The sequence below is a fragment of the Mustela erminea genome, chromosome 6 (genome assembly GCF_009829155.1).
Source record: "Mustela erminea isolate mMusErm1 chromosome 6, mMusErm1.Pri, whole genome shotgun sequence".
Classification (NCBI taxonomy): Eukaryota; Metazoa; Chordata; class Mammalia; order Carnivora; family Mustelidae; genus Mustela; species Mustela erminea.
This window is the reverse complement of record NC_045619.1, coordinates 132,000,817-132,012,955: the sequence shown is the minus strand read 5'-3', so window position 1 is coordinate 132,012,955 and position 12,139 is coordinate 132,000,817. Positions and strand designations below refer to the sequence as shown.

The following is a 12,139-nucleotide window of genomic DNA, read 5'->3' as shown; positions in this document are numbered from 1 at the left end:
TTACAGTATCAGTTTTTAAGGTTTGAATAGAAGACTACTAACGTCCTTTTTAAAATAAAAACCCTGAGGTTTCCTAGGGGCTCTTTGTATTTCTATTTCCAAATTATATGAACCAAGGTGCAAATCAAAATGAGACACACGTTCAAAGCCATGGCAACTATATAAAGAATATTTGAGGATATTATGCCTATTTTAATAAATATTCCCTGGTTATCTCAAGGTTAGTAGCTGGACACAATGTATTAAAGTGCGATACTTAAAATAATTTACTACAGAATAAGTGAATCAAATATTGTAAAAATATTTCCACAAAAATTTTAATTTTGTTTAAAAATTCACCAAGAAATTTCATTTTAGGCATCTTCTCCTATATATATATGTGAGCAATTCACTTAGGGATGTAAACATTTTTTAAAGCAAAGGAATAAGATGACACAGACCAATAAACTATTAGCAAATAAAATTCAAATTTACCTTAAATCACAAGTCAAGTCGCCCTCTGATCAGGAAACATTTGCCTACTACATCACAAATTGCTCACTTCTTCCCAGGAAAGACACAGGACTCCATCAGTGAGAGTTCTAGCTTAACAATGCTCTTTGGAGTTAATTTTACATGCACTAATCAAGCCCAGGGAATGTTAACAATCTTACAGGTATGAACATTTCATGATAGGATTTGACATTTGTCTTTTCTTACATTTTTAAAAGTATGCTCAAGTTACAACAACAAGAAGTTTCCAGTGTAAGATTTTAATTCCTCTTAACTACACTGGAACATTTTCTTTTCGTATTTTAGAAAATATCATTCATACTATTGCTCACATTTTACTTTTTGAAGTTTCCTGAAAGGTCTGAGCATTATCATCTATACTTTAAATATGCTTAAAGCACATGAGCAATTTTGGAATTTTCATATCCAAAAATGCAACATTGTCTAACATCACAAAATAAGCCCTTGGTGCTGGCAGTTCTGAAAGCACATAAATATATCTGCCTCAACAGGATATAAGTCTCTAGATCAGGTAAGATTTTGAAATTAAATTTTCTGCATAAAGAAACCCTTGTGATTTGATAAATACTGGCAGTGTCATGCTAAGGCCATGTGACCAATATTTTAGAAAAGAAAAAAAAAAGCCAAGGTAATTTTATAGTAGCAATAGTTTCTTTTTTTATTTTAATATACTTTAGGAAACAATATACAAAGCTGAGCTTTCCCACCATTTCCAGATAACAGAAGGAAGCTCCAATTACACAAATTTAGCGTTTTGTGATGGCTAAGAACAGCAGTCAGCACCAGACTTGAACAGTTAGCTACAACACAAACATCCTTCAAAATGAAATGTCATAATAGCAAGACAGGTTAAACCAGGGTTTATAACAAATGACAACCACTTGGGAAGTGACTTAATCATTCTTGTTGAATTTTGTATTTCATTAAATATCTTATACACAATTTCCTGTTAATATGCTTTAAACAAAACCTCCCTTAAGGAATTATTTCAATTAAGTATAAATATTCAACAAGAATAGTTCTGATAAAGAATCCCCAGGTAGTTCAAATTCTAATATGCACTGACCGAAGGAAAAGAAAAATAACAATTTTTTGTTTGTTTTAACATGTTTATTACAACAGATACAATTCACATCTGACTAGCTTTGTTTCCTCTTTCCCCTCCCACAACCATGTTCATTGGGCCATTTCCTTATATGTGAGCAATCAATGTACTTTCAGCACACATGCCCAGCAGTACTTTTAAGTCCATTCTTACAGGGTGCAAATGGATCTCAATAATTTATACAAACAAGTGGGTTATGCTCGATCACTGCAATTTCAAGCTACTGTACACAGGAATGAAAAGGTTATAGAAAAGTGCCATAGCAACAGTGCCTTAAGAAAGGAGAAAAAGAGGAGCCTTAAAAAAATGGATAAAATCAGATCAAGGATTTCAGAGGGAAATGGAACACACGGGAAATGAGAAACATTTCTCTGCAAAACAAATGGAGAAGCACTGCTCTTGATCAGGTGCAAGTGTGGAAACAGTTGTTTCATGATATTTTGTACACTGCCCATATGGTTCAAAATCGTATCCTTAAGACACAGATCGCCTGGCGCTTGCACTGAATTTTTGAAAATGCAAGATTTCTGAATGATAAATTAACCCCCCAATTTTTTTTTTTTTTTTTTTAAAAAAGCTAATTTTGCAGACAGGTTTACATGTAAAAGGCTAGGTATTTAGCCACCTCAGCATTGATTAGTTTTGGATGTCTAAGCTCTGTTACACATGGCTTCCCATGGCTTCACTCTACAAAACATATTTACAACGTGAAGAATACATCTACAAGAAATCTACATTTCAAGGGTTTTACAAATCAATCTTGTATCTTTCCCCTGAATTGACTCTCACAGACCCCATCCCCTTGTCATTTCCTTTGCCCAGCTTAACGGTCCAAAGTCTACTTAAATGCAGCTCAAAAATGTTAAGATTGGGCAATAAGATTTACAGTTCCTGTACGCAAAACCATGTGCAATTATTCACATCTTCACACCATGAAGGAATTCTGATTTTTTAGCTTTTCGAGTTCCTTAATTTGTTGTCTCAAAAATAGTATCCTGAAAAATAAAAGAAAGCATTAGAACTTGTGTGGTTCATATATAAATGTTACAGAAAAAACAAACAAAACTTTACTACAAAAATATCTTAAAAAGATAAAATAAGTAACTATAATTAAGACTAAGTAATTAAAAGTGGATTAACCTAAGGGCACCTGGGTGGCTCAAACAGTTGGGTGTCCTGACTTCTGGTTTCGGCTCAGGTCCTGATCTCAGGGTTGTGAGATCAAGCCCCATGGGGGCATCTGTGCTCAGCAGAGAGTCTGCTTGAAATTCTCTCTCCCCCTCTCTGCCCTTCCCCACTCAGATAAATAAATCTTTAAAAATAAATAAATATGGATTAGAGTTAAAACAAAATGACCAGTGAATGTACGACATATTAAAGAACTAGGATGACAAAAGTTAGAATGTTTCCTAGTTCTCTAACGATTTCTCAATAATCTGACTATAAAGACTGATTTAAAATGTGGTTCGTTTGCTGTATCATCACACACACAACACACACACACACACACAGCAGCAGATATTAAATATGAGACAAACCTATACTTCGTGTGTTTTCTAGGCCACAACAGAGTAAGCCTAGAATTAACAAGGTACAAGAAGCTTAATTTGAAGAACAATTCTCAATATAAACATAGGCTCAGAAAAACAGAGCTGAGTCAATGTCCAACTGATATGAATATTTAAAACAAACTAGGGATTTCCATGAACTTCCTAAAACTATTCCTTTTGACCTTGACCCCTCTCTTCTGTAAAGTATGATACTTACTGCCTGTACCAGAGAATTAGGCGTAATCATAAAGTGGCCTGCTATTTACCAGTGCACACTGTGTCAATAGCTGGAGCTGCAAATAATTTCCCAGAAGTCCAATCACCTATCTTAGTAAGCCAAAATGCAGTCAAGTTTTACGTATGCTTAAAGTACTTTCAGAACAGAGAGTCAACAAATCCTACTTCCTACTCACAATATAACTCCAGATACTTTTGTAATTGAAAGATTGGATAAAATCTTACTTTTCTAAGTTTACATAAATTCCAACTTGGTATTTACTAAATATTTGCAGTTTCATGTTAAGACTAACTCTGCTTGTGATCCAGTAACTTATACAAACAGGATGTGAGAGGGCATTAAAAGTTTGTCCTTGATTTTGCAAGACACATTAAAAAAATATCTGTACTATTTACTGGGATGTAGATATCCTTGAGTAGGATACTAGACTAAGAAATGTGAGACAATAAATGTTTAGGTGAAAACAATTCAGAAAATAGGTATATTTGCTAGACAACCAGATTTCTAAGAGATCTCTAGGTGATCCAAAGACAATGTTAATAGTGATTTGAAATTTCAACTAAAACTTAGCAACTGTGTACTACCCTCAATCGAAGAGGAGACCCTTTATAATTAGTTGCTGTCAACAATTCACTTTTTTTTTTTTTTAATTTTTTTTTTAGATTTTATTTATTTAGTTGACACAGAGAGATCAAAAGCAGGCAGAGAGGCAGGAAGAGAGAGAGGAGGAAGCAGGCTCCCTGATGAGCAGAGAGCCCGATGCAGGGCTCGATTCCAGAACTCTGAGATCACGACCTGAGCCGATGGCAGCGGCTTAACCCACTGAGCCACCCAGGCGCCCAACAATTCACTTTTTTAAAGTATTTTTATTTTTTTAAAAGATTACAGCGTAGTTAATAGTGTTCTACCATTTCACTTTTAAAATATTATTGTACCTTACAGAGTTGTAAGAATAAAGTCTAACGAAGCATTTACCATGGGTTAGAGAATTAAAATCTAGACACAATTACCATTCACCAGGCATATTATTAAATTATAAAAATTCAGTTATAGTGTGGGGTGCTTGGGTGGCTTAGCTGGCTGAGCCAACTCTTGGTTTCGACTCAAGCCATGATCTCATGGGTCTAGAGATAAGAGTCCCATGTCAGGTTCTGCGCTCAGAAGGAAGTCTGCTTCAAGATTCTCTCCCCTTGTCCACTGCCCTCCCCAAATTAAATCTTTTTTTAAAATGCAATTACAGTGTTAAGGAACAGGATGTTATCAAAGAGAAGTTTAAATTTCAGAAATGAAATTTTATTTATATCCTTCAGTCTGATTTAAGATATATAATGCTAAGACAAAAACTCTGTCCACAAAAACCTTACCTTTGCTCTCGCAAAGTTGCTTGAATTTCACATACTCGGACTAACGATCTTAAATTTTTTAATTCAGTACAAATTTCTGACATGTGAACACTTCCCATATTATGGGCTTCTTCTCGCAATCTTGATGCCTATAATTAGAGAGATTGTAAGATCACATAAAATATAAGTCACAATCACAAAAGAACAATCATTAAATTTGAGTACAACTTTATACCAAGATTACAGAATCCTCCTTCTTCTTTAAATCCACAAAAGTGATAGTGAATCTAAGGGGGGAAATTATTTTCTTAAAAAACAACAACAACAACAAAAAAAATTAAAAAACAACCTGTCTCTATTGGTGGGAGATAATTTTCAAAAATTTCCCCTTCAATTTCTGGAGAAAACAGTATTTCCTATTTTAGTATTTGATAGCACTAGGATAAAAGAACTCATGATTTGTGGTTTTTAAAAGATGCTGAGTCAGCCAGAGTAAGGTTCAGGTGTAACACTGATAAAAGGGCCTTCGCTGTATTCTTGTGTCATAAGATACACATTAACTCTGTGAACTTAGAGAAAGTTTCCGTCAGTAAATCACCGGGAAGAGAAGCCAATGGCAGTTACTGAAATGTTCAGAGGTCCCTCATTCCAAGGCAGAACTGCTTCCTAACTCCTCGTTGCCAGTCTAGTGGAGAGATCTAATAGTAGTAGTCTGAAGAAGTTCTAAAACTGTAAGAACGGCTGGCTGAATGGAAAAGCACATGGCTTTGAGCCCTATCGCTGTTTTAACTGGGTGATCTTGGTATTCTAATTTATTTGGTCCTAAGGGCCTCACTGGTAAAATGGAGAACTCATTATCTGTACCAGTTAACAGTTTTGAGAAGTGGTAAGACACTTGGCACAGTGCTAAATGCTGAGTACTTGGTAATGGAAGCTATAACAATAATTATATTAAAATATTTTATGGGAGGGGCACCTGGGTGGCATGTGCCTTTGGCTCAGGTCATGATCCCAGGATCCTAGGATTGAGCCCTCATCAGGCTCCCTGCTTGGTGGGAAGCCTCTTTCTAATTCTTCCACTCCCTCTGCTTGTGTTCCCTCTCTCTGCTAAATAAATAAATTAAATCTTAAAAAAAAAAAAAAAATTTATGTGAAACCATAACAAATTATCTCCTAAATACCTTAAAACAAATACTTACAAAATATTTTATAGAGTGACTATAAACAATCTAATTAGGAATTAGTTATTTCAAACAAAGCTTAAATTCAGTGACCTAGATTAGATTTTCTAAAAGTAGAAGTTGTATTTTTGTCACTCATCACACCTGCTGTGAGTCATACCTGCTTCTCTGCATGATCTGCAGGCCATCCTTGAACATGTTTTATGAGATTTTCATTGAAGTGTGCTGCTAGCGTAGGTGTTAATGAACATGTAGGTCGGGCTGATGAATTCTGTGGTACAACTGTTGCATTTGATGCATTACTACTAGAAGTATGGTTTGGACCAGGTGATGGACTTCTCTGGCTACTGGAAGAAAAAACAGAATTGAATGTGCACAATGTTTTAACAAGTAGGCATCCTAGAAATTGTCCATAACTTCTACTAAATTAAAGATATCCAAATTCCTAAGAAAAATTTGTTATATTAACATCAAATAAACAGAATTTAAAATCCAAAGTGTATTTATATCATGTATTCCTCTAACACACTTTTGGGGGAAAAAGAGCCCTTTTAATAAACACTAATGTCAGTTAAATTTAGAGAGTGCTCTCCAAATTTGACCTGTTCATTTTGTATACCAGAAACACTAGTAAGAATGTAACTAAGAAATGGTCACATTTTAAGAGTTGTAGATATAAAGCACAACTGAATGTTCTATCTTAAATACATGTGGATAAAGAAGGGAAAAATATATTGCCTTTGTTTAACATCAGAACAAAGTACTGAAGCAGAGGGTAGGTAATGTGAAGCAAAATACAGGCATTTTACTGGACAGCAATGAATGAATTCAGTGGCAAAATAAGACCAAAAACATAACACTCTGAGACTATTTATATTCTTCTAAAATACTATATGGTTTGGGCCAGGGTTTGGGGATATGGTGGTGAGAACCAAAAATTTAATCACCCAAGTTGATTTCCTACCTGCTTCACCAGACTTGGCTCTGAATGAATTTCAGTTATTTCCAAAAACTAAATCTCCCAAAGGATGAAGAGTTTTCATCACTGAGGATATTTAAAATAATACTGCAGCCTCTAAAGACAATTTAAAAGAAGAATTTCCCAAAAATGTTCTGAGCAATGGCAACATTGCTGGAGTAAGTAGACAGCTTCCCAAGGTGATTATTTTGAAGGGAACAACTCTCATTTGGATGTATAAGTTCTGAAATGCTTGTTTAGAAAACAACAATAAAAACAACAGTTGAATTATTTTGCCACCTCATAGCAAGAAATAAAAATAGGAAAATCAATCAAATGAAAATCATTTAAAGTTGTATTTGTTAATTAACAAAGAAATGTGACAACACAATACAGCCCTGACAAGCATTCCATACAGGGGTCAGAGTTGAAGCTATGAGGAAAACCTAACACATACCAGTTGGGAAATACTGGACCAAGTTTTAGATTTAACACTTTTGGCTTCACCAATACTCAAATTTAAAACTGCTATGAGGAAGTTAAAAATGAGGTCATTTCCAACAAGTCAAGTATTACAGCATCAGGTGCCCTCTACCTACAGGTATCAATCACATACTGTTAATCCTATCATATCCTAATAAGTAAAATTCTTCCAAAATAACAAGGCTTCCCTACTGGAGATAACCACTTACTTATACATAAGATCTGCCTCTGTCAATCTTTTAATACATAAAACTTAGCCTATCCATGGATTCTAATGAGATCAAATTATATTATACTTTATAATATTCAAACAATGCCACATGCAATAGTAATGAAAAGAATAGTATTTCAGCACTTATCAACTTACTTTGAGCGCTGAAGACTTCGAGGAGAGACAGGCTCATGACCTTGCTGCTTGTCAGCAGTTACAGGCTGCTGTGTGGCCGATTGGGAAACCGGTCCTTGCTTAACTACTGGAGTACTAACCTGCAATGTCAAAATCTGGTGAGACAGGCTTCTATTACACAGATAAATACCACAGTCATTAGATAATAGCAAAGTACTATCAGTGAGAAGTCCCTGTTATTTCTATTCTTTAATAATTCTTAATATAACATGAGCTGACCTGTTTCATAATAAAATGAGTATTAGCGATATAGACATATTTATAATTGTGTGAATCATGCTCATTAAGTTCCCAAATCCACACACCCCTCCAAATTTAGCTGGATAATCTTAAACTCTGAAAAATCTAGAGATTTAAAGAATTAGAAACAAATAAAGTTCATGCAGTTAGAAGAGAGTCTAGTTTTGAGACTAAAATCTAATTTCTTCATAAAATGGCCTAGGGCCATAAGACTACTTTCTTAGCACAATAGCACTAGTTCTCCTAATGTTGAGCTCAGTTTTCTTTCCAATACACTAAAACAGCTCTTCTGATTTACTGTTACTTTTATATCAATAAAAATTAATATTACCACATTCTACAAATACAGCTGCTCAAATTTGAACCACATATGCAGACAATTATAGACTGGTGTATTAAGAAAATGAGCTATGGCCCATAGAAAATTCAACCGAAGTAGTCTTCAAAGAGATGTTATCCTACAGTGGTGGGACAAGAGGTCCGTGACTATCAGTGGGGATATATATACTATATATTCAGATGCCACAAAGAGAAAACGCAAGTAGTTTCAAATATAAGACCCAAATTAAGGCACAAAGACAGATTGAAAGCCATTTCTAATTAAGTCATACCCTCCAACAGCAGTTCTTTAAAAATTTTTTTCTTCTTTTTAGGTTATTTGTGCAAGAGAGAGAACATAAGGGGGGAGGGGAGCAGAGGAAGGGAAAGCAGACTCCCTGCTGAGCTAGATCTGAGGACCCTGAGGTCATGACCCAACATGAAGGCAGATGTTTTAACCAACTAGGTGATCCTGGCACCCCCTTTTTTTGAGTTATTTTTTTGATTAATATTCTCTCAAACAAATCTCAATATCCTGGCTACTTCTGAACATAATAGAACATTTTTCAGGGCACCTGATTAAGTGGCTGCCTTCAGCTCGAGTCACGATCCCAGGGTCCTGGGATCGAGTACCGCGTCGGGCTCCCTGCTCAGCAGAGAGCCTGCTTCTCCCTCTCTCTCTGCCTGCCACTTTGCCTACTTATGCTCTCTCTGTGTCAGATAAATAAATAAAAATCTTTTAAAAAAAAGAAAAGGAAAGGTAAGAACATTTTTCCAAGGTCCACATATTACTTATTGAATGCCCACTTAAAAACAAACAAACAAACAAAAAAAAACTTGGAAAAATTTTCAAATGCAAAAAACCGATAGCCATATGCTTACAGGATTTTTTTTTTACCAATGACTGTAAAACTAACACTACCACTTACTTCACTTTTAGTCATCATTTATTGTACTCTAAAGATACTACCCTGAGGATGAGTTTTAAGCTCTAGTAATAAGGTCTCTATTGCTGAAACTCACATTTTTATCTTCCTCCATCAAAATGCAGGCAAACAGTAAGAAATTACATAATAAACTAATACTTTTTAAAAAAGATTTTATTTATTTGACAGAGATCACAAGTAGGCAGAGGCAGGTAGAGAGGGGGGAAGCAGGCTCCCTGCTGAGCAGCGAGCCCAATTTGGGGCTCGAGCCCAAGACCCTGGGATCATGACCTGAGCTGAAAGCAGAGGCTTAACCCACTGAGCCACCCAGGCACCCTAAACTAATACTTTTAACACAGAATTTAAAAATTCAGTCCAGACTGACCCCAAAACATACTTAAACAGGAAAGGGACAAGCCAAAAGGAAGGCCTTAAACCGTGCCTACAAACACTTTCAAGTTATGTTTCAATGCATTTTTATTTTTAGGCTTCTGTTTCTGATTTGACTGCAATATAAAATTTTTGGCGAGACGCCTGGCTGGCCTAGGTAGAGCATTCAAATCTACTACCCACAATGAGTTCGAGCCTCACACTGAGGAGACTACTTAAAAATAAAACCTTGGGGCTGGGCGGGGGGGGGAATCTTTGGCATGAAGAATTTAAATAGCCCGCTTTTAGATTTCCTAAATTTACAATTAAGAAGACAATTGCAACTTGCATATGCCAACTTCCAAATCTTTTAATGTTTTGCTGGTACAGTAGGACTGTAAAGCCAAGAATGAGCATAAGTGGGAGGTACAAGACTAAATGATGTAATACAAAATCTTAGTGTAGCATTGTTAAGGTCCTGTTTCTAGTCCAGTCAGAAAAGACCAACAATTTTTAACTGTGCTCTGGGGAGTCATCCATGAAAGACCTTGCCTGGATAAACACAGGTAGTACAGCTGAGTAAAATGGGTTCTGTGTTCAGGAAAGACCAAGGCCTCAAATTCTGACTCCACCACAAAACCCAGATTTAACTGAAGGCTTCATTTTCTTATCTAATAAATGAAGCAAACAGTAGTTGATTCTCGTTATAGGAAGTTAAAAATAACACATATAAAGCTCTTAGCACAGAAATGGACTCCTTTCTAAAATAAAAGTATGGGAGGAAAAGCCACGAGAAAACCTGTTCTCTCCTATCCTTTAGAGCTAATAGTATACTCTTCTTATTTCACTCTCCATGTCACAAATCCCAAAGTCAGGAAGAGAAAACAATCAGCATGTAAAAGCACAGGTGATGGGGACACCTAGGTGGCTCAGTCAGGTAACAATCTGACTTCAGCTCAGGTCATGATCTCAGGGTTCTGGGATCAAGCCCCACGTTGGGCTCCTCGCTTAGTGAGGAGTCTGCTCGTCCCTCTACCACCCACCCACTGTGCTCATACTCTCTCTCTCTCTCTCAAACAAATACAATCTTTAGTAATAATAGTAATAAAGTGGCAGGTGCAATTCCCCTCCTCTAGCCCCTCAATTTACTGAGACTCTAACCTGTCTCTATTCTCACCCATCATTCACTCTACCACTACATTCTTCAAGAGGGCTTTTTCTACACAACAGATTCTATAAACATTAAGCTTGTTTTTTCCAAAAGTGAGTGCTTTCTTTTCCAAATTTCCCTCAAAGGCAACATACCTTTGGCTGTGATGAAACAGGAGGAGTACTAATCAAAGGTTTGATTGGGACTGTGTTAGTCTGAGGTGTGCTTATTCTTGGAGACACATACGATCTTGGGGATGATGCATCAGAAGTTAAAGACATTGGAGACTGATTAGATGGCTGGGCTGTGAAAAAGTGAAGCAATTAATTTTAAATAAACCCAAACTTCTGTAATACATGTGCAGAGGTCTTTCCATCTCTCCACATGTCACCTGAACCCCAAAAGAGAACACTCACTTATCTGAGAAAGTCTGAAAGTACTCACTGGGCCCACACAAAGTAAAATGAGCTGTGGATCAGAACCAAGGACACCCAGTGAGTGCCTCTCCCAACCGCCTTCTTAGGTTGAAGCAAGAAGGTAAGCCTGAACCTATTCTCATATGGAAGGCATCCTCACCATTCTTATTTCTTTCTTAATTTACATTTAGGCCTGTATCTCCTGCCTCATGAGGCTAACCCTGAGGGTTATAAGTCTTTTTCACTACTATATTTCAATTTTAAAATAAGTATTCCTGGCTCAGTTTATCAATTTTCTGAATTGGGGCTGGGGGACAAGTCAAAGTGAACCTTTCATTTCTCCTTTGTTCCTATGTATGTCTCTTTCCATTGGATGCTTTCACAGAAAAGAGAAATAGCTCATTCAAGTGAGGACTTAAGCATTTCTGTATCCTCTGGTCAAAAACCATCGAACATCAAACCTGAACCAAACTTCAACTCTTAAAATATATTCAATGTTTCACAAAGATTGAGGACATACCAGTTTACATTCACCTTTGAGGTAAAATATTTCATTGACAAACTCTGATTTAAGGATGTATTACAGATTTGATGGCAATACTGCAAGATAAAGGTCAATGCTCGCCTCATCTAAAAAAATAAAAATACTGTATATACTAGTGTAAAAAAAAAATCAAACATCAAATCATTACAGCTAATCTCTTCGAAGACTAAGAAAAATATGCTATGAATCCCCCTCCAAATCAATATACAATTCCAGTGATACCTAAGAAAATGAATACCTTGTGTAGAGAGCTGAGCAGCTTGAGAAATCAAAGAAGTTATGTTGAAAGCAGACGGTCCAGCAGTAAGAAACTTATGAATTATGGACTGCAATGAGGCTTGTGTCACAGCTGCTGTAAGAACTAAAAACATATCTTAAATTAAAATAAAAACATAGGCA

At 36.1% G+C, this 12,139-nt stretch overlaps 1 protein-coding gene across 10 annotated transcripts in view; it reads right to left on the bottom strand.

The window, feature by feature from the left end:
* Positions 1–1,150: 1,150 nt before the first annotated feature.
* WAC (WW domain containing adaptor with coiled-coil) overlaps positions 1,151–12,139 on the bottom strand; it is an 83,978-nt gene continuing 72,989 nt past the window's right edge. For 6 of the 10 annotated variants that reach the window (XM_032349742.1, XM_032349743.1, XM_032349738.1 and 3 more), the window contains 6 exons: positions 11,979–12,101; positions 10,936–11,084; positions 7,739–7,857; positions 6,091–6,277; positions 4,771–4,898; positions 1,602–2,613 (listed from right to left, as the gene is read on the bottom strand). In XM_032349742.1, the coding sequence (XP_032205633.1) occupies positions 2,544–2,613; positions 4,771–4,898; positions 6,091–6,277; positions 7,739–7,857; positions 10,936–11,084; positions 11,979–12,101 (776 nt within the window). In that variant the 3' untranslated portion in view covers positions 1,602–2,543. Of the gene's footprint in view, positions 2,614–4,770; positions 4,899–6,090; positions 6,278–7,738; positions 7,858–10,935; positions 11,085–11,978; positions 12,102–12,139 lie in introns of all 10 variants that reach the window. The other 4 variants (XM_032349744.1, XM_032349748.1, XM_032349745.1 and 1 more) reach the window with 2 other exon arrangements.